Below are 23,101 nucleotides of genomic sequence, written 5' to 3'. Positions count from 1 at the left end.
CCCCCCCCCTTCTAATAGTAACTCCCCTTCTAATAGTAACTCCCCTTCTAATAGTAACTCCCCCTTCTAATAGTAACCACCCCCTTCTAATAGTAACCATCCCCTTCTAATAGTAATCCCCCACCCTTCAAATAGTAACTCCCCCCTCTAATAGTAACTCCCCCTCTAATAGTAACTCCCCCTTCTAATAGTAACTCCCCCTTCTAATAGTAACTCCCCCTTCTAATAGTAACTCCCCCTTCTAATAGTAACTCCCCTTCTAATATTAACTCCCCTTCTAATATTAACTCCCCCTCCTTCTAATAGTAACCACCTTATAAGTCAATGATAATCTATAATACAGTAATAACCCATGGGGGTTAATATTAGAGTCACAAAAACTATTGACAAAATGACATTTATGAAGATTGGTCGTTTATGATGTATTTTGAAAAGAAGGAGATAATGCATGTTGATCTCAGGAGTGGGGAGGATTGAGTGTTTTCTTAAACTGTTTTATTATTTTGCTATGATTTTCTGACCGGAAAAGTTGCGGTGGGTTACTATTTTCAGGTGCCTAATTTAAGATTAGTAATAAAACCAACTACTCTAATAGTAACCCACCCTAAAAAACAATCAAAGAATAATAACCCACGGTTACAATTAGAAGATTTACGGTACCTCAACATATCTTAAAAAGGAAATATTTCGGTAATTTTTCGAAAAAAAATTCCTGTACTATAGTACAAGGAATTTACGAGAAATAGCCAAGTGTCATTACTATATTATAATCATGTGACATGTGCAGAATAGCATAACAAAAACGCAATATTACAGTACATCATACAATTAGTAATATACATTACATAAAAAATATTTTAATGTTAAACACAACATTTAATTTGTCATTTTCATGTAAAATAAATTAAAATATCATTTGGAGATAAGATACACAAACTGTACTCTTACGGACTAAAATCATAAAACGATCGTTGCTAGGCCTAACAAGGAGTGAAACCCTGATTTCTACTAATCTGAAAACTCCCCAGAATGTTGAAAGCTCTTACAAAATCAGAATTGTTTTTCTTTTTAAATGGTTACATTCTGAGACAAGCAGTCATTTCAGGCAAGCGACTATTGTTTTATAGGAATTATACTGACAACATAATTTATATTAGTTAAAACTGAGTTTGCTACTAAATGGATCTTTCAATGTCGTACAGTGGAACGGCACTAGTTCTTAACACACTGAATATTTAAAATGATTGACTCACTGGATATGACATGCATGCATTTCTAAAACAATGCAAAAAAATGTATATTAAACCTTAAATAAAACCATTTAAATTCATATAATAGAACAAGCATGCGAAAAGCAAGTTAATTCCATACATCTATGTTCAGTTTGTAAGTACAGAATATATACATATATATAAACACATCAGGCAATGAACATTAATTCTAAACCGCCCGGTGATATACTGAAATTTAATTAATTAATTTGAAACGATAAAGATGAGGAAATCTGTGAGAATGAGAAAAAGTCGCCCCAATATATATATACTTTAATTTCAAATTTTATATATATACTTCATATATAAATAAACAGAAAATAGAACCATTACAATAATGAAATAAGTCACATTCGGTTTAAAAGTATCTCAGCACAATATTGATTTACCATAAATGACTAGATTTGTGTTGCAGTGCTATATAAAAAAACAATGTCCATAACACTGTTATTGCCTACATACTTCTCTGATCATTTGTGGTACTAATATACACAGACACTTATACCAAAACAGTAGAACACAATAGAGTGTTTCTCCCTCCCCCATTTTAATAGGGTGTTTCTCCCTCCCCCATTTTAATAGGGTGTTTCTCCCTCCCCTATTTTAATAGGGTGTTTCTCCCTCCCCTATTTTAATAGGGTGTTTCTCCCTCCCCTATTTTAATAGGATGTTTCTCCCTCCTCCATTTTAATAGGGTGTTTCTCCTTCTCCCATTTTAATAGGCTGTTTCTCCCTCCCCAATTTTAATAGGGTGTTTCTCCCCATTTTAATAGGGTGTTTCTGCCACCCCCATTTTAATAGGGTGCTCCAGGATTAGAAGTTTGTTGTAGTGTCCCTAGTCCATATCATGGTGTCCCTGAATTACAGTTAGTCATTGTGTTAAAACCTATATTCCCATTTCATGGGAAAGTGTCTTAATAGGGGTGTCTTAATAGGGGTGTCCCCAAATAGAGGGGACCAAATGGAGGGGTTTTATTGTAACAGCAAATGTAGGCATGGTCATGATTTTAAAAAAAAGTTAAAAATTACTGAATGGTTCTATATGAAGATACGATTGCTCATTTGTATTGCGGACGACCTCGCTGACCCCTATAACCCTGTCCTCTGTATGAATCTTGCCACTGATCTCGTCTGTAATCACGATCTCTCGCATATGGTTCCTCCCTGAACTGACGTCGGTGCGAAGAAGGATGGTGGTCCGGGTACCTTTGGTGAGAAGGTTGATAGGGAGCATTTTCTGTGTAGTTACCCTGTGTATATCTATTAGCATCTCTTGGATCTTGGTTCGATTGGGCTGGAGATGACCTCTGGGCTGGCGGTCTTGGGGAAGACACCGGAGATGGCGTGTACTTGTGCGTGTTTTCAACATATTCTAGATTACGATCTTTGTATGGTCCTTTACCAACTTGATACTCTGGCGTGTAACTGTACTTGGGTTGAGTAACAGTGGAATCTGGGGATGCCTGCATTACCGTCTTGGCATCACTAGAAGACGGAGTCATATGTGAAGGAGTAACTGCCGTAGGATCATACGCCTCGTCTTCGGTAGCTTCAGACACCGTATTATTTATCTTTGATTGTAAAGACTCGATCTGCTTATCCAGAAGAGCTTTCTTTGCGTCCTCAACCTGTTTAGTTAACATTATTAAAAGTTGCTGTTGTTCAGTCATTGTAGAATCAGAGTCAAATGTCTTTAATAAATTTGATTTCACTTCCGATGGCACATCATCTACAGTGCCAATTTGTGGTATGGTTTGCGAAACGTTCTGAAGGAGCGAGGTCAGCTTACCTGCATCGACCTTTCCACTTGTCGATGCTTCAGGAACGGTTTTAGAAACCGGTTGAGGAATGTCATCAAGTACGTCTGAAGGATCGTACGGTGCCTCTCGTTCCTCTTGCGACGGTGAATAAGCTTCCATGACATCCTCAAGAAGTTTGGACCGATCAGCGCAGGTATATTCTGCCACGATGGGATCTTCCATTTGCTTGCCCTGTATAAAATAATCTGAATCTGGTAACGACATCGACCTTTTGGCTTTTTTTTCTTCTGGTCCTTCCTTAACAGATCTGCGCTCTTTCCTCGACACGCTACCTTGGTAACCGTCTATTGAACGGCGCTGAGATGACGACATTGTTTGACGACTAGGACGGACTTTGCCAGAAGATGAAGAACTTGGGCCCCATTGTGGTGATTCTCTGTAACGTACTACAAGTCCTAGAAGAAGATGTGGCCTTATTTTCTCCAAACCTACAAAACAAAATGTTTAGAGTTATTTAAAAAAGTGGTCGTTTAATAGTACTTTTTCTCGATTGATCAGTTATCAGCTCATCTTTTTATACTCACCAGGTGAAGATAGTTTCCCAATCGATGAGTGCAACTCCTCCGTCGATGGCAACGGTAAAATATACATATCCTTAACCGGTGATTTTGCACTACCAACCACGCCGATACGGTTACGAGTCTGAAAGTACTGGTATAAGGCTATGTACCCGGATTTGTCATTGTCATCAGCGACGTGTAATCGTATGACGATAAGTTCTGTCGTGCTGGCCATACTCAGTTTCTTGAAATAATCCCAAACTGCTTCTTTTGGTATCCGACCACAAATGTGAATTTGATTTCCAAGACTCTGTAAAGAAAATAGATGGTTTGCAATTTCAATCCTAACAATAAGCTCTCCGATTAAATGTGTAAATGTATTAAATCAAATCATCTTAAAAAAATATGTATTATTGTTTGTTATTATTTATTTCTATCTATTTGAAATTTTAGCAACTTATAAATTGTAAAGGTTTTAGGAACATTCTAATGGTTTGAATCCTTTTAAAGCTGTTTTTAATCCTTTTAAAGCTGTTTTAAACTATTTTAATCTCCTGAATCCTATTCAATATTAATACCTAGTCATTTTTACACCGTGTTTCATAACTTATATTTTTTGTGCAATTATGTGTGTGTATATAATATATTATGTTGTATATCTATTTATTATTGTACTAATAATTGTCAATCTTCAAGAAGAATTTATGTTTTTATTTTATGATGATGATGGACAAATAAAGCATTTCAGTATTATTTATACTGGGTGACCTCTTCAGTCAAAAACTGGTCTCTCCCAGAGAGCCCAGTTGTGATCAGTGGCTGCGATGTTCTAGTACACCAGGGTAACCCCCCTACTCGTCTCGAAAGATGTACTAGGTTCTTAAGTGCACATGAGCTATGCTTTATATTTCTATTAAGCTTGATCTTACTTTGTATATACATATTTTTTTTTTTTCATTATTTGTAATAGTAATGCGTCCGTCTATGATTTATGTTTTATGCTCAGGGACTACAAAGACAAGCCACTTTGATTTCTGTGTGTCTTGACCATAAATTATGTAAACTATCTGTTGATGTTGCATAAATGTTGTTTTGATGTACACTGGACGTACTGTTTATAGTCCTTATCCGAGAAGATTCATTCTACCACCAGAACCATGGAGCGAGTGAGCCTCGGACCCTTGCCAATGTTATGGCTATGTAATTACGGTTCCATTGTCTTAACCGCTCGGCCACTCATGCTAAAGCCATCTAAAATATAATAAACCAACATCTTACGCCTGATAAATGTTTGGTGTTTCCTGAAACCTGGAAGGCAGCAGAGTTGAACTTTGCAACATCTGGCATAAAGACACTACCCTTCCAAACATGCGTTGGTTTTGGTACAGGTGCTGGTGCAGCACTAACTGGGTCAGGGACTTTACTGGTTGAAGGTGAAAAACTACTAAAAGATTTGAATACAGTTGTTATTAATACAGATTATTCTTTCATATTATTACAACAATGGAACAAGCTTCCTATTATTATAAAAGAAATCAAACATTTTTATCAATTTCTTATTATGTATTATTACTTCATATTTTGCATCCATGTTGAAGGGCCAACTGAGACAAGTTTACCTTGAGGTTGGTCCTCATTCAAAGCTGTTTACACTATAAAACTAGTTTGACAAAAAAAGTGTGATGTGCACAAATATGGTGGTGATATGCCCAAATATGGTATTTATCCGTTTATTTTATATTGACACTGTTGATTCGTCTATTTGTTATTTAAATATTTTTATATAGTTTATTATATATCATTGTTGTTACTTTGGGAGTACGGAACCTGAACTCTTGTTATAGTGATTAGGTTCACTTTTAGGTTCCTGCCTACTCCCTTAGTTTCTGTGTTTTTGTTTGTAACTGGTTTTTGGCAATAAATAATAATAATAATAGTGATATGACATCATTATGTCCATATATGGGCATATCACATTTTTTTTGTCACATAAAGCTTGATAGTATAGACAAGGATTTATGCTCTGAATTATTATGGTATTGGAAGAAATAAATGTTTGTTGAGTTAAATTAAACAATTGGAACCAAAACAATTTTTTAGTAGAGCAACTGGACATTGATTCAATAGACTCACTGAAGGTTTAATTTGATTAATTTGATTAATGAATATGAAATAAATAACATCTCACAGGGGTAGTTATGGTGAACAAAAAAAGGGCCTTAAGAATGGAAACAAAATGAACAAAGTGTGATTTTAATCCATCGGCTGGTTTCAGAGCCATTTATTGCATATACCTTGTTTCTGTCGGATCATATTCCTCATCTTCCATCATCTCTTCTTTTTCTTTCTCTTTTGACTTGTTCGTTCTTTCAGCCAGTTTCTCCAGAATTTCTTCATCGTATGAACTATCACTCTGCACCGTATGCTGCCTGTCCTCGGAGCTCTTTCGATGTACAACTTTAGTCTTTTTCACAGGCGACACTTCTTCTTTAGGGGGCGCCATTTTACCGGTACATATCTTACAGTTAGAATCAAACAGATGGGCCCTGTGCTGCGATGTTGTGTCGTCGAGTAAAGTAGATAGGGGGTCAAACGTCTCTGTTTCTTTAACGATGGTTTCTTTTTTGGTTTTTGGTGATGATTTTTCAATTGTTGACTTAAAAAAAAATTAACATGTTACATATTTTTTGTCAGTATAACAACACATGCTTACTGAGTATTGTTATACAGAGAAAAAATTTAGAAAAGCAAACCCATTTAATTTGTAATTCACATTTGTTACAATAAGACAGATAGACAGTAAGATATAAAAATAAAAGTGACAATTAGGTAAAGGTTATGTAAAGCTCTGTCTATACTATCAACTAGTTTGACAAAAGAAGTGTGATGTGCCCAAATATATCCATATATGGGCACATCACATTTTTGTTGTCACATGAAGTTTGATAATTTACATTTAGGATGGAAAAACAAGAGGATTCATATTAGTTTACTGTACATGACATGAGTAAATGTACTGCTATATACAGAATGTATTAGAAAAAAATTGCGATGATCCTTTTCAACCTAAAAATTGGTCTCTAAGGTCATTAAACTCACCTCCAGTGCAGTGTAATTCTCATCCTCTATCTCTACCTCTCCTTTGTGTGTTTTCTTGGTCAACTGTGGAGCAGACTTTCTTGATTCTTCTTCTTGCTTTATCATATCCAATGTCTGAGGAAGAAAAAGAACAATTCATTTGGTAAAGGTGAAAGGTCAAATTTATTCATCCACAATCCAGAAATTACCCTCAATACATTGCTTACATGTTTACTTTCTCGTTCCCTCCATTCCAACAATTCTTTCGAGGCTAACTCTTCTGACGTCATTGTCACTAGCTTCTTAGCGGTCAAGTCTTTGTTGAGAATCCTACGAAACAGTCCCTACAGAAAAAAAGACACCAAGGTTTAAATAAACTATACCTACAGTAGGCTATTTAGCTTGTCTCACTTGGCTGTTCACACCTCCCAGAAACAATGCTATTCTATGCTAGTTTCCATTCACCATTGTTCATGAGAAACAATGCTCTTCTATAGCTAGTTTCAATCCCTCCCACTGTGAACCTTGCTATTGTTTTAGCTTTCACACTCCCAATTTCAACAATTTTAATTATTGATAAAAAATTTGGATACACCAAGAGAGAAACTTTTCAAAACCACAAACTTTATATCAACATTTGATTTCGCCATGCAAAACCTTCAAACAATATAAATTATATTCCCAGTTGGCTGGACTTTCTAAATTCTCACTCTTCAAAGCATATTGATCGAAACGTCAAGAACCTCAACAGTTCTTTGCAGAACTAAATATATGTGGTGTACCGCAAAATTTATATAACAACATAAGTAATTGTACCAATGAATTATTGAACTATAAAGGAAAAAGTAGTTGTCTTTTCAGTTCAAATAAGGGTTAGAACATACCTGGTTTTTGGAGTCTTTGATGTTGAACACCAATGTGCGGTATTTGGTTTTATACTTTGTGCTTACATCTCTGTGTACTTTGAATAAGTTTTCCTCAATCTTTACACACGTTTTCTTCACATATGATTTATCATATGGAAGATCTTTAGCTTCAGCCAACCTGAAAAAAAACCCCCAAAAAACATTAAGTTAAATTTGGAAGATAGGCAAATGGATCATTAAATATTATATTATTTATTTGGTACATTTCTTAACAATTTAAAATTAATCTCAATTGACATTATTAACACTTTCACCGCCAGGCATTCAATAAAGGAAGTACCCCTCACCGCCAGCCATTTTAGATAAATTTACCTGTTTTTCAAAGCTCATAGCAAAGGTGTTTGTAATCAGAATAACATGCAATATACACTCAAATAATGAGATAGAAATAAACTTTCCAATGGTACCAAACACTTTATTGAAATAAAACTGTAATACCACATTACTCAATGTACTTTAGGCTCAATCGGAGAACAAAGCAGAGATAATGAGGTTTTTAGCCTGGCTGCACCGTCTGTCAGTGTCACGATTCTCAACCTATTCTACAAACTAGCCTAGGCCAGGCTAGCTAAATTATCTCCAATTATTTATTACATTTTATAAACCAGATTTAGGTACAAATATACCTTCATCATCTGGGGATAATAAATACTCATTTTCAGAGTCAGAGTTGGCAAATATTTCTGCAATTGCTTCGTCCGCAGTAAGCACTTTATGTTGTTTACAGATAGGACACGATGTAGACCAGCTGGGTCAATGGCACTAGGGGTTAATAAAGTATCAAAATATTTGCGGTCCAGATCGATTTGGATGTTGAAATTTCTACATGCGGTCCATATATACCTGATCTAACAAATTCTGCAATAAAAAGCCAAAGACGGGGTTAATAAAGTATCAAAATATTTGCGGTCCAGATCGATTTGGATGTTGAAATTTCTACATGCGGTCCATATATACCTGATCTAACAAATTCTGCAATAAAAAGCCAAAGACGGAAATTTCCGTCTTTGGCGGTCTGGCGCTGGGCATCGGAAGACGGAGATTTCCGTCTTTGGCGGTGAAAGTGTTAAGAAAAAGAAATAATCTGGTTTGGGAATTTTCTGGGAGTTTTGAGAGGTTTGTGAATGTGAATCATATTGACAGTAAATAATAGGTAGCTTTCTATTTTGTGACCCTATGACCAATCATTAAAAGATCCCCTCCCAATTGGATCTGTATACATCCAAATAATTTAACGGTTTGAATAACGTTGAAAGAACAAATTAGAGAATTAAAAGAGAGAACAAATTAGAGAAAATTAGAGAATTGAAAGAAAGAACAAATTAGAGAATTGAAAGAGAGAAAAAAAAAGAATAACAGAATTAGAAGAGAGAAAATTACCTTGTAAGAAATGCATCGAGTAAAGCTTTGCGGACACTTAGTCTTAGTTCATCTTCACTCGGTTTTGGTGGTCCCTTCTTGACCGGCTGCTTCTGATCTTTTGGGGTTGGTTTTGGTGTTGGTTTTGGTGTTGGTTTTGGTGCCTCTTTAGGGACTATCTTAGCTGTCTCTTTAGTCATTTCTGTAGAAAGAAAAGCACTATGGTTAACAGAATGATTTTGGAAGATAGCATACTCTGAGCTCAATTTAGTCGAAATCACACATCAAAAATTTACATTTACAAAATTACTATCAATGAAATTCTTGTACTGTAATATCACCATGTAATTGAGTTTAAACTATTCTAGTCAAACAGAATCTTCTGGTAATTTGAATAGGTTATCCAATTACATTTAAACTAGTCAACCAGGAAAAAATGAAGATGATTGGGTTAGACCTCAGTGGGTTGCAGTATTTCATGCCATGACTCTGGTAGGATAGGATAGACAGATGCCTTTTTCACTCGAGCTCCTGTGAATACTGTTGAGGCGAGTTCTCATATGGGAGCTTCAAAGTGCTGGAGAATGGAGCGGTGTAAATGGTTCTTCTGCCATTCCTCTTTTTTTTTTGGTTATATTAGAAAATCTTATCGCTATAGACTACTATTGTTATTATTCTAATTATTAATGCGTGTGACATAAGTAGTGTTGTAATCACTCCTTACCTTCAAGGGACTTCTTGTAAAATGAGCCTGATGAATGACTTCTGACCTTTGGTTTGATCACCTCATATGTTGGATGTTTGGTGAGCCATTCCAACAGGTTGTTGTTATTTGGTGCAGTCTCACCCTTCCTTATTCTACCAGTGTGCTTTTCAATAACTGGAATGCGATCCTTAGAGCTAGAATCTTCCGAGTCGTGCTGAAATGTACACAAAACAATTGACACATAATGAAAAATAGTGTGATGTGCCCATGGTAGTGATATGAAATCATAATGTCCATATATCGGCACATCATTTATTTGTCACATAAAGTGATAGTGTAGACAGAGCTTAACAAATAAACCTTGGACTCAATTATATATTTACTAATTTACCTCCCTACGTCTGGGTGAAACCATTTCTTAGCCAAAATGTATTGTCTTATATCCCAACTTAACATCAATCCAGTATGTAAAATAGACCAATTTCACAAACACAAATCAGTATACATATATCATCAAGACAGTGGAACCATAATTACGTAGCCATAACATCGGCAAGGGTTCGTGGCTCACTCGCTCCATGGTTCTGGTGGTAAACGAGTCTTCTCGGATAAGGACTATAAACCGTAGGTCCAGTGTACACATAGCTCATGCGCACTTTAAAGAACCTAGTACATCTTTCGAGACGAGTAGGGGGTTGCCCCGGTGTACTAGTCCACACAAACACAGCCACTGTCACACACAGCCACTGTGCAAATTGGGACTGGACCGTTTTAGAGGTGTTTACCACCTGTTGGTCCAGATCCTTCACTAACTGAGTTAGTGAGAAGTCGAATAAAAAAATAAAAAAAACAATCAACAGAATTAGTAGTGATTTTTAACTTTAAAATACCAGTGCATTATATACAACAGGTCTGTAAACATAATTATCATTTAGAAAATAAACTCACTGATGATTTTGAAGAACCTGGAGATTCTGATTTGACCTTTAACCCTGCACGATTACGTTCATGGCGTATTAGACGCATAGATTCTTTTGCGTGTTCAACGATGCATTCGTTACTGCAGTAAACTGTACCAGGTTTTGCTGTTCTGTCACACGTTGAGTTTACGCAGGCTTGTTTGGGTGGTGGTGGTAGCTAACAATATGAAAATTAAAAAGATTAAGAATTATTAAAAATTGACGTGGTTTATGCAATGACATTAATATTTTAACTGAATATTAAACTACACTAGTAGAAAAGTATCCAAAAATATATGAGCAAAAATAATATCTACATTACTATTTATTCCAATATTTACAACAGTTACTATGCATACAGACGAGCAATACCAATTTGCATGCTACATTTGACTGTTATTAATTTGCATACAATATCTACATACTATATTTGAGCACCTGCCGAATTTAAGCAATAGATTCCATAAGAAATGATTATATGTGTACTTAGTAATTTGCATACGGGATACAAACACTACTTTGTGAGATATACATACATTTATAATTTGAATATATGCAAACTTATTTGCATAAACACCTGAATATTACATACTTTAATAAAAAGTGAAGAATAAGGATAGTATGACAGAAAGACAAAATCCACTCCAATAATATAAAAATGATACAATTTATGGAAAACTAAAATAACTAATAAATGCATTAATAATATAGATGTTTAATAAAAAGTAAATAATCATACAATGTGATGAATTACGGAATGCAAACATCATTATTTGTTTGGACAATTACGGGATGTAGGTTTAAAGCTGGTTCAATAAAGATGAGGGTGCAGCTGGTAGGCCAGTGGTAGGTGGAAATAGGACAGAGTAGGGTGGAAGTAGGACAGACAGAGAAGGGTGGAAGTAGGACAGACTAGGGAGAAAGTAGGACAGTTAGGAGGGTGGAAATAGGGCAGAGTAGGTTGGAAAGTAGGACAGATTAAGCTGAACATAGGACAGAGGGTGGAAGGATATCTGAGTAAAGTGGGCGTAGGGCAGATTGTGGAGGAAGTAGGGCAGAGTAAAGTGGATGAAGGACAGAGTAAGCTGGAAGTAGGACAGATTAAGATGGACGTAGGACAGAGTAGGGTGGAAGTAGGACAGAGTAAGGTGGAAGTAGGACAGAGTAAGGTGGAAGTAGGATAGATTAAGGTGAAAGTAGGACAGAGCAAGGTGTAAGAAGGACAGAGTTGGGTGGACGTAGGACAAGTGTAAGCTGGAAGTAGGACAGATTAAGGTGGAAGTAGGGCAGATTAAGGTGAAAGTAGGACAGATTAAGGTGGAAGTAGGACAGAGTAAGGTGGAAGTAGGACAGAGCAAGGTGGAAGTAGGTTTGAGCAAGGTGGAAGTAGGACAGAGTAAAGTGGAAGTAAGACAGATTAAGGTAGAAGTAGGACAGATTAAGGTAGAAGTAGGACAGATTAAGGTGAAAGTAGGACAGAGCAAGGTGGAAGTAGGACAGAGTAAGGTGGAAGTAGGACCGAGGAATGTGGAAGTAGGATAGAGTGAGGTGGAAGTAGGGCAGAGTAAAATGGAAGTAGGACAGAGCAAGGTGGAAGTAGGACAGGGTAAAGTGGAAGTAGGACACACAGACTAGGGAGGAAGTAAGACAGAGTAGAGCGGAGGTGGGTCAAGATAGAGTTGGAACATTTCAAAATGATAATTGTGTTATTGAATGGAATACAGCTACAATACAAATAGTTTACCATATGGTACACGTGTTACATGCCATAATATGCATTAAACAACAACCCATGCTAGAATACAAACAATCATTCATCACATGCTGCCAAAATACTCTTATGGTAGTAAAATACTTAACAAATGAATCATAATTTTCTTTACGCAATTTTCCAATGTTGGTGTTTTATACAACAACCAACCAAGTACCATTGGCAACCCAATAAAACTGAGATCGGTTTAATTTTCACGATACATTTTAAGAGAAGGTAACAAAGAAATCGATTCCAGATTCAGTTGAATTGTGACATTTTTTAAAAACAATTATGCATTCGATATTAAAAGGAAAAATGTGCATTAAATAGGATTATTTTGGTGATTAATGTTAATTAACAGAAAACTTTGGCAACACTTTTTGTCAGTAGGTTTTACTTTGACTGTAGTGTAAGTCTTCTTAGTTGGGCTTGTCGGAGCTTCCGACTTGCTGTCCTTTCTCTTTCTCATTCCCTGTAAAACCAAAATGACCTTACATTTTATCGGGAGAGATCGGAACAGGTAAAGGCAATGGTCAGGTCAGGTCACAAATTGTGTACTAAGAACTTTATGTATTTTATGAAAAGAATAAATGTACAAACTCACCAAAGAGGAAAAAAAAATTCCATACAATTTTGTTTAAAAGTGGCGTATATATGCTAGTAATGAAATACAGACTTATAGAATTCTAAATATTTTGTCTTTATTTCTCCAGAAAACGGTTTTTACACACAGTGTACCGAGGCCCTCATCTTCAATACGAGCCCATAGCCAGGAACGAACAAACGAACCCCATCCCTTTTTTGTCCGTATCATACTACAGATCAGCAGTGAAAGTATGGTAAATATTCTGAACTAGAAAATGGTGTATTTATCTGTATTATCTTAGTACAAAAATAAAAATAAAATACATTCAAACTATGACGATGTCGAAATGAATATTCCAAATGATTTGAAATTATCCGATTATAGTAATTTTTCAATGAGCTGCACCTGTAACTAACTAACCTTTATAAACTCTGCCATTTTCTCCCGTGCAACAACCCTACTGTTTGCGACCTTTTCCTCCTTTTCACTTTGACTCTTACTAACTCCGTTCTTCTCGTTTTCTGAATAAAACAAAATCATAATCGAATCTTAATCATAACACATATTACAGTTAGTCTAGAAAAACAGTAAGATTTTGGTAGGCGTGGTCCACGGCAGCATAACAAGTATACACTTATTCTTTGGCAAATACCTGTAGTAAATTTTGTCCTCAACTGTTATCCATTGTCTACAACTCGTAAAACAATTCTGTTGTGTTGAATAGATTATTTAGGGGGTTTAGGTGTGGACAAAATAAATCCACTCACAAGGAATGGCACAGGCAAACCTCAGAACCCTGCCTTCACTTAAGCTATGTCTACACTATCAAACTTTATGTGACAACAAAATATGATGTGCTCATAAATGAACATGATGATGTCATATCACTACCATATTTAAGCATGGAGTGGAGTTGTGGCTTGGTGGTTATGATGCTTGGCTACCACTCCAAGGGTCCTTGGTTCAAGTCCCGTCACATGCCAGGATTTACAAAATTACAACTCCACTCCCAAAGACTTGTAATGTAATAAGACTTTGTTTATGTAGAGCATCTTGTGTATATGTTTGTCTTGTGAACCTCTGAGGGTCCCTAATGATCAGCAATTTCTGGATGGATAACGCTCATTAAAATATGGTTAAAAAAAAGCATATCACTACCATATTTAAGCATACCACTATGATATTTAAGCATATCACTACAATACTTGGGCACGGTACATTTTAGCTTTACCACAACAGCATTTTAAAGATAAGATTTTAAAATAGGTAAGTTCAATTGTAAGCAGTGATTGCGTGTTCTAATATTGTTACCTGAACAAGGAGGACAAAACCAGGTCTCAAGCGATTCACTTTCCTTTTTCGTAACGCCTACACAGGTCCCATGAAACCAATCGCTACATGTATCACAGCTTATCATAAACCTGAAAAAATCAAAATACTGTAAGTAAAAAGAGCAAATACCACAGAATGCCACCGCAATTCATGCATATTTCGACTGACATCATTCACAATTCAACACGATAACATGAATGTAATTGTGGCGAGGGTGGACGATGACACAACCTTTAATATTTTCAGTCTAATTATAAGACAGCTAGCAGCATCCAAAAACAATTCTGTGTGCATGAAATTACTGTTTTATATATGCCGCCACCCGCACCTCCTACTACTATATGGTAATAGCCACCCCTTCTCCAATTTGTTGGAGAAAACAAATAAAATATATAACATATCTAATAAATGTGCATCATACTAATCTAGGCATATATCATTGACGTACAATAATATAGACATAGGCCTATTGGGCATATATATATAAGGGCATTTTGTACTGACACGCCCAATTTAGAGTAGTCGTAAATCTGAACCACTAACTTTCAATACGAAATCTATATCATGTAGACTTTCAATAGGACATGAACCTGTAACTCGCACACGTTTTTCAACACCACAACTAGTACAATAGTATTTTTATGAAAGAGGCAAGTATTTTAAATTTTATTGTAATTCAGAGTAAACTGGTCTATTTTGATTTCGTATATTGTAATATTTAAATTGAGATGAATTACTCTAGTCTATTAAACAATTTGTATACATATACAGCATAAACAACAGAATAAATCGGCAATTATAAGCCCCATTCATTGTTGACTGTGTGACCCTCCGAGCATGGTATGGTTAGGCATAATCCTATCTGTGAAGCAAGAAGTGCACTATATAGCTCCTACTATGATAGAATCACGTGAAAGTTGAAATGTATGACTACCTAAACTAAATGCTAAACCAAGACAATATTCTTACCATTATTAATCGGAAAGTTTGATTTTCTAGCAGCAATCTTTGCACAGATTGTTATTGTTCTGGTACGTGCTCAGCTCTCACGAACTTACTGTGCTGGGGATTTATTTTATTTACTTACAGCCCGCCCTCTATATAGTCAACCACATGCAAATTAGGCCTACAGATTGTATCACTTTTTAAAAAAAAACCGATATTAGAATTGTACCAATAACTCAATCTTTTGCTTACAAACTAATAGAAACGCATGTATTCCTTATACATTGATTTAATTAATAATTTATAGACAGAGACTATATAGTCCGTAGGCCTACCAGTAAGTACTGTAGGCCAGGTACTGTACCACCACGTGGCATGTCCTTATGGCGATGTAGGCCCATAAAAAGACGTGATCAATTTTATTAGTTTAGAAAATTAATTATTAGCTATTCCATGCGTAGTCATGCATTATTATGGAGGTTTCGCAACCATACGAATACGATAACGAAAACGGATACGTCACACATTTGCGAAACTTTTGAGCTGATCCCCATTTCATATTCGTAAAGCGTATTCGTGTTGACGAATATCACCAGTCATATTCGTAACTACAAAACGAGTATAGTTTTTGATCTATTTTGCATTTGAATTAGGAATGATTCATGATTATAATATAATTATAGATTTATTGAAAGTAATACTAAAGTAATTTACTAAAATGCCAGGTCAATTTAGATAAATAGCAGTTATTAAAGTCCTCACTCGCTTTTATGTTACGCTAGGCCTAGGCAGCTGGCCAAGCACCAAGCAACACGTACCTGCGCTTCGCTCAAATTTACCGCAGTCATATTTTAGACGCGCCTCGACATTTCGTTGTCATGACAGATTTTTTTATAGAGAAGTTTCGCAATCTTACGAATACGATAACGAAAACGGATACGTCGCGCACACGTATTCGTTTTTCGCAATCCAGTAAAAATCTGTTTCGCAATCGCATGGCAACGAAATATTGAGGCGCGTCCTAAATATGACGTTAAACGTTATGCGGTAAATTTGAGTGAAGCGCAGGTACGTGTTGCTTGGTGCTTGGCTGCCTAGGCCTAGCGTAACATAAAGCGAGTGAGGACTTTAAAAACTGCTATTTATCAAAATTGACCTGGCATTTTAGTAAATTACTTTATCCGTTTTCGTAAGGTTGCGAAACCTCCCTATTGGCTTACGAAAACGAATACGTGTGCGTGACGTATCCGTTTTCGTATTCGTAAGATTGCGAAACCTCTCTAATGACAACAACTCCACCTAAAAGTTAATCCACTCAGTATGAGGCATGAGGCTATAAAAGTTTAAAAACAAATTACTATTGGTAGGAAGCAACCCTCAGCTGCCCTTCTATAATATAATGTCAGAGTACGTTTTGAATACTTGTTTTCGATTAATCTCGATGAAAAAAAATCATTTATAAATACTATTCTACCAGACCAGAATAGTTATGAGGGAACTTGCCATTGTTAGGTATCTTGATTGACAGTAGCCTAACTTTTTAATTACCTTTTCACTTTTGTAGTAGCCTACTATTTCCGTTTGCGATTTACCAATCATCATAAACAAATCATCAATAGAAAGATCATCGAAGTAGATGATAAATGTCCAGGTTTAAAAAAAGCAAGTACTGTATATTAATTGTAGGCCCCTACTTTAAATTCCGTTTAAATACTATTTGTCCAAAGTAGAAGGTAGACGATGTTTATTGCCGTTAATTGCACTATATTATGGACTTTAAAAAAAAGTACCATAAAAACAATAAAATAGGCAAGACCGTTTAAAAAAAATCGAAATGCAGAAGTCTTCAGTCGTACATCATTTACCGCGATGTTTGGTTAGTGCAACTCAAACTCCACCAAACTACTTTGATATGAAAGTTGTACAAATATTTTGATCATGTATTAAATTGCACTTTTTCTTTTTTTTTGTCAGAGCTGCATAGTTGTTGTGCTATCTTTAAACATAGAAAGTGTTCCTTATAGAAAGATACAAGACATCTGAGGAAAGATTATGCTGTTCTACATCTGCAATACATATATCTGACATACATTTTGACAGAGCTTTTATAAATAACATTTTTAATGAAAGAAACAAACTACTGTACACACTACTGATACCATCTCCATTGAATTGACCAATTAACGATTTTTTTCAATGTTGAGTAATTTGACAAGGTTTTTTAAAAATGCCAAAACTGCAATCTTCTCGAAAAAGAAAGATTTGTCCAATTGTTCACACAAAGCTGTTCAGTCATATCAGTCACTGGCAGTTAGTATAACATCATTAAGTATTATTGAATTTAGAGGAGTCTTGTAGAAATGTCTTTGAAGAGACCATACTAAATCTGCACACTGACTATAAAGTGTAGTTCCCTAGAAGTAACCTTTCAGATACCAGAAAAGAAAATATAGAGAAACCCAATCAACTTTAATACAAACCTGTTGCCATGGGGTTTCTGACAGATACACCAGAGGCGGTCCGGGTCATCACTGCTTGTCCAGCTGATGTTATCATCTTCATCCTCTATTAGATCGTCCGATTGGTCACTAAATTCTAAAATTTGCGATCAAATGAAGATTTGTTATTTTGTAAAAGAAAAACCATGATCATCTTAAACGTAAATGTTAATCAAAGTGTTATTGAAACAAACAAACCTTCGCTATTAGTGGAAAATTTTCTCTCTTTACGAACTCTTTTTTCTCTTTGTTCCCCAATTTCCATCTTTTCAGACAGCTCTTTCAATTCTCCTTCAGATTTCTGTTTGTCTTTTAAGCTGGTTAAGTCCACCTTTTGTTCATTATTGTTAATACTCTGTTTCCATTGTTTAACCCGGTCTAAGCGTTCTCTTTGTTTTTCTTTCTTTATATCTGCCATTAACTTCTCTTTGCCAAGTTTCTGAGTACCTTCCTCTATGTGCTCAGATTTTAATTTCTTAGATGCCTGTACTTTGGAATCTAATAACTGAGCTGCATAAAATTTTTCAACATCAACCTTGACCTTTTTGGTCTGGCCTTTAGCATCTTTCCTTACAGTGACGATGTACTGCTGCACAACCTCTTCTGAAGACTCTCTTTTATATGACTTCTGTGCTTTTTCAGGCTTTGGTTTGTTAACTAAAGCTTTTTCTTTTAGATTTGGTAATGGAGAGTTAGTTTTGGTTGATTCTCTGACTTTTCGTAAACCATGTTGCAGAATCTGTCGTCTGATCTCATCCTGCTCTTCCTTCTTCAACTTATGCTTCTTCACTCCTTCTTCTGGATCAGATTCCTCTTTCTTAATACCTGCAGCTTTCTCATTGTAAATACTCTTAAACATCTTTTGTATTTCAGCAGCATCATGTTTTTCTTTATGCTTTTTATTAACAACATCCTTCTTTACATCTTTTTTTTCTTTAGAAGATCTTTCATCTTTCTCTGATTCAGTGGAATCTTCTGACTTTAGGCTAAGGTTCCTTGCTAAACGAGATGAGCGTCTTGCCATGTGTTTTCTTCCAAGCTGCTTAGGGTCCTTGCTTTCATTGTTCGACACATCAGCATCATCACTGGTTGGTACAAGCTGGCTGCTTGCTGAATGAGGTATCCTGCTCTCACCACTAAGAGCATTTGAAAGGTTAGCAGACTCATCTGTAGAGCTGACTTCAACTGTAGCTGATGTGTTTATGAAAGGATCCGTTTCCAAAGTCATGGGTTTTCCATCAATGTAGAGATCATCACCAAGGCAGAACTCTTCTCCTTCTGATGTAATTGATTGTGATTGGTAGGGTGCTTGCACAATCAACACTTGGTCCATTTCATCAGATGACATAGCTTTACCGATAGCTTCTAGCTGAGCGTCTGATAAAAGAGTTTGGCTACCGAGAGCACTCATATTAGCAACTCCTTCCTAAAAATATCACAAAAAAAGTTACTGTACTTTATTTTAATTAAAAAAACACAAACAACAAAAAAGAATTTGCAAATAATAAACAGGTTTAAAAAGAATTATAAACACAAAGAATAAATTAAAAATATTAGCTATTCAATTAATACCGGTATAAGAAAAAAGATAAATAGAAGTTACTGTAACTATTCTAATCTAAAATTTGTTTTTCAAAATTCATTTAATAATTTACATGCCATTAAACTATTTCATCAAAAAAAAAATTATTTGTTTTTGTTTTTTTTTGGTTGAGAAATTACTGTACACTTATTAAGAGTGAGAATATGAAATAAATTTGTCTTACATTACAAATGATTAAATCAAATTCCTGTTTCATGGGAATCTGGTGTTGAAATCCGATTGCATGAATCAATTATTTTTTCCACTACTTATTTATGGCAATAAAAAAACACATTTGAACTAAACAATTAGTAATAAAAAAAGTGACCTTTAAATGTCATGATACTGAAAATTTATTTTAAAATAATTAAATTCAATAAATAGAACAAAAAACAAACATAAAACGTAAGGAAAAGTATAAATTGTTTTAATCTTGTTATGATCCATTTTTAAAACTTGTAACAAACATCAGAAGGAATATTCAACTCATAGAAGAATGTTGTGTCAAGTGCTGATTTGTCTGTTGACAATGAGAGGGGGCTGGAATGGACCGGTACATCGGAAAACTCCCTACTCTTCCGAAAGATGCACTAGGATCTTTACACACAAGCCAGATGTTTTTAATTTTAAGTCCTTATACTTGTTCTAACACCAAAATCATAGTATCCAATGGACTCGAAAAGTACTAACTAACCTGTACCAGAGTAGGCCATTCAATTAATTTACAACAATTTTCTTAACTCTGTTATTTAGTCTCGTCTACTATTTAGTATGAATTAGCAAAAAGAAAAGAATACTATTGAAAAAATTCATTTCCTTCCCAAAATATTTTTGAAATCAAATTTTTGTTTTTCATGAAGGTGAAAATAAACGTTGAAACTTACCACTACCTTGAAAAAGTGCGATGCTAACACACGAAACGTTGGTAAGTTTCAACGTTTATTTTCACCTTCACGAAAAACGAAAATTTGATTTCGAAAAGAATACTGTACAAATTTGAAATGTTAAAAGACAGTTTATAAAAACTAAACTTTAAAATGAAAAAAGTGAAAGATTTTGAACAGTTTTAGATAAGGACATAAGGTCACAAACCCAAGGCCATCCAGATGTATCGATGATAACAGCTTTTTCATTCCCTACCTCGATTAAGCTTTCACTTGAACTTCCGGTTAGATTCCAAATAGGGGTGCCAATACTCAAGCGCTGTACAACAACATTTTTTGATTCGCTGATGACAACCTCTGCAATGGCAGCAGAGTCTGCCTCTCCATCTGGTGCTATTTCTTTGTTTTCTTCCATTTTCTGTGATTAAACAATTCTCGATATTACAATAAAGCATACTTATATTCATCATTTCATAGTTACGTTTATACTCTAGCATCAGGCCCGTATGCAGCATTTATAATGGGGGGGGGGGGGGTGCGAGCAAAGCGAGCAACAATGGCTGGGGGCCAGGGGGCCGCCAAGGGCCCCCGGTCAGGATCCAAAATTTGCCTTATTTGACGTTCTAAAGACTGATTTAAGACTCTCTGTTGTGGCTTGGGCTAGTTGAACGATGGACACCAGAACTTAACGCTTTCATGATGAGGCCAACTCAGACAGCGTCGTACGACGCTGTCTGAGTCAGCGTCGTACGACGCTGTCTGAGTTGGCCTTCCCCCCTTGTTTAGGCGCCGTATTCGATAGAGTGTCTGTATTTCCAGACACGTCTTTACCGCCGGTTAAGTTGTCTGTATTTCTCCAGCAAACACTTTACCGCGTACCACGTACATGAAGCGCTAAGCTATTGCTTGTCGTCACATGATCGACTGCGCATGTTTTACATCGAGTTTAATTACCGGTATTTTTTCATTTTATATTAGCATATTTTTGTTTGTACTGTATACCATTGATAATATTTATTTATTTATTTATTTATTTATTTATTACGGTATACAGTATATAAAATTACAAAAACAATAGCACATAGCTAATAACGTTTGTATTACAATAAAAAATATTGAAATGAAATCTATAAAAACTACAAAAATAAATTCGGAATATACAATTACAAAATTTCACAATTATTCACTAAAATTTAAAATATTAAGAATCTTAAAATATATACACAATTTTGGAAAATACAATTGTACTTTTATTTAAAAAAAACGAAAAATTTACATTATAATATACTGTATATATATATAATGTATAGTTGATTGACAATTACCTTATATGAGTCAAAGATGCTCTCCATATGGAATAGCATCTGAGATGAGAGCATGTTTGCTTCAATAATCGACATTTTTATTCCATTATAATCAAAATAAAAACCATACAATACAATAATAAATACACTCAGTCTCATACTTTCTTTTAAATTTGTATTAATTTAAAGGTAATATTATTATAAGTATATAATATATATTTTCCATGGAACAGATTCCATGAATATTGAATTGAATTAATATTTTATTTCAAAGTAATGGAAGTGTAGGCTGTGTGACATGGTATGTAGAGAAATTTTTAGCTATAGATTAGCAATTGAGAGTTGAAGATGGGTTATTTATTAGGCAACCGGAGCAATGTCTAGTCTACTGTAGTGAGTTTTTTTATGCACCCAACAATTATTTGGAAATGTCTCACCTTTCCCGGTGGTCATATAGTGGGTCATACAATTGACATGCATTTAGTCTCTATATTATATAATAACTTAGAGTAGGCTAGGTCTACTAGGCCTAGTAGTAGTACTAGGCTAGGGCTAATCAATACTGTAAATTCATTTCATATTCTAGGCCTTATTTTATACACTATTTATTAATATTAATATTGTTTCAAATTAATAACTGTAAAGAAGTGTCACACACAGACACCACAAATTGTATCATCATATATTAGGCCTCTAGGCCCTACAATTAATTAAGTATGATGAGATAATATTAAAATCAGAGCTTTTTCGTATACCTGATTAGGCCTAAACCTCTATCATATTCACTGTATTACCTGCACTAGGCGACGACACATACAGTAGGCCAAGGCCTAGACCCGCTGAAAGGTGGATACCTCGTGCGCGCGCGTTCTACCACCAGTAAAGAAAACCGATGAATAGAATGGGCAGGCCTAGCTAAACCACACCACACGAACAACACTACACTGCAGCCAGAAAATGCGATCTTATCTCCAATTCAATAGAAGCAGTACAATTAAAACACAAAGGAAGTTACCTTAAAATTATCTTTCTTGATTCACCATGCTATTAACCCAAAATTCACATAAAACAATCTAAAAACACTGGGCATAGACTTAGGCCTACTACAAAAAAGTGCCTTGTTTTTTGGATGTTTACGTAGCTCGGTGCAATTCGGTGACTAAAAAAAATCGCCCTCTATCGATATTACAAAGCTCGATATCGCTTCCTCGAAATTTTTACAGATAATATAATTATCACTATACTGTGAACCCTTCACAGTATGATGAGATATGGATCTTTATCTATAGTCTTGTTTTTCTCCTGTACCACAATGCTTCAAAGTTCAAATGAGCTTTTATATCTCGTTCTTAGATTGATTTATAATTATAATAAATATTAAAGTAAATTAGTTACTGGATATACGTAACTTAAATATAAAACAAATTACAGTAATGTCACCATTATTATTATTATTATTATTATTATTATTATTATTATTATTATTATTATTATTATTATTATTATTATTATTATTATTATTATTATTATTATTATTATTATTATTAAGGTAAACATTTCACTTTCAGTAACCTTTACGAATGCGATCAATAAACAAC

At 35.1% G+C, this 23,101-nt stretch overlaps 1 protein-coding gene across 3 annotated transcripts; it reads right to left on the bottom strand.

Annotated features, from left to right (window-relative positions):
- Positions 1–480: 480 nt before the first annotated feature.
- LOC140063577 (uncharacterized) lies at positions 481–22,645 on the bottom strand. 3 transcript variants are annotated; one of them, XM_072110006.1, is made up of 17 exons: positions 22,519–22,645; positions 20,456–20,617; positions 17,932–19,159; positions 17,716–17,830; positions 14,270–14,379; positions 13,379–13,479; positions 12,770–12,844; positions 10,609–10,797; positions 9,679–9,874; positions 8,976–9,156; positions 7,554–7,713; positions 6,897–7,013; positions 6,691–6,804; positions 5,886–6,247; positions 4,870–5,035; positions 3,616–3,901; positions 481–3,519 (listed from the first exon to the last, which is right to left on the bottom strand). In XM_072110006.1, exons 2-17 carry the CDS (start codon positions 20,612–20,614, stop codon positions 2,330–2,332), a joined length of 4,749 nt encoding a protein of 1,582 aa, XP_071966107.1. In that variant the 5' UTR covers positions 20,615–20,617; positions 22,519–22,645; the 3' UTR covers positions 481–2,329. The 3 variants fall into 3 exon arrangements, with proteins under 3 accessions (XP_071966107.1, XP_071966185.1, XP_071966272.1); XM_072110084.1 differs by having other exon boundaries at positions 4,870–5,032; XM_072110171.1 differs by lacking the exon at positions 12,770–12,844.
- Positions 22,646–23,101: the final 456 nt, after the last annotated feature.

This window comes from Antedon mediterranea, chromosome 1 (genome assembly GCF_964355755.1).
Source record: "Antedon mediterranea chromosome 1, ecAntMedi1.1, whole genome shotgun sequence".
Classification (NCBI taxonomy): Eukaryota; Metazoa; Echinodermata; class Crinoidea; order Comatulida; family Antedonidae; genus Antedon; species Antedon mediterranea.
The sequence above is the reverse complement of the archived record's forward strand: the minus strand, read 5'-3'. Positions and strand labels throughout refer to the sequence as shown.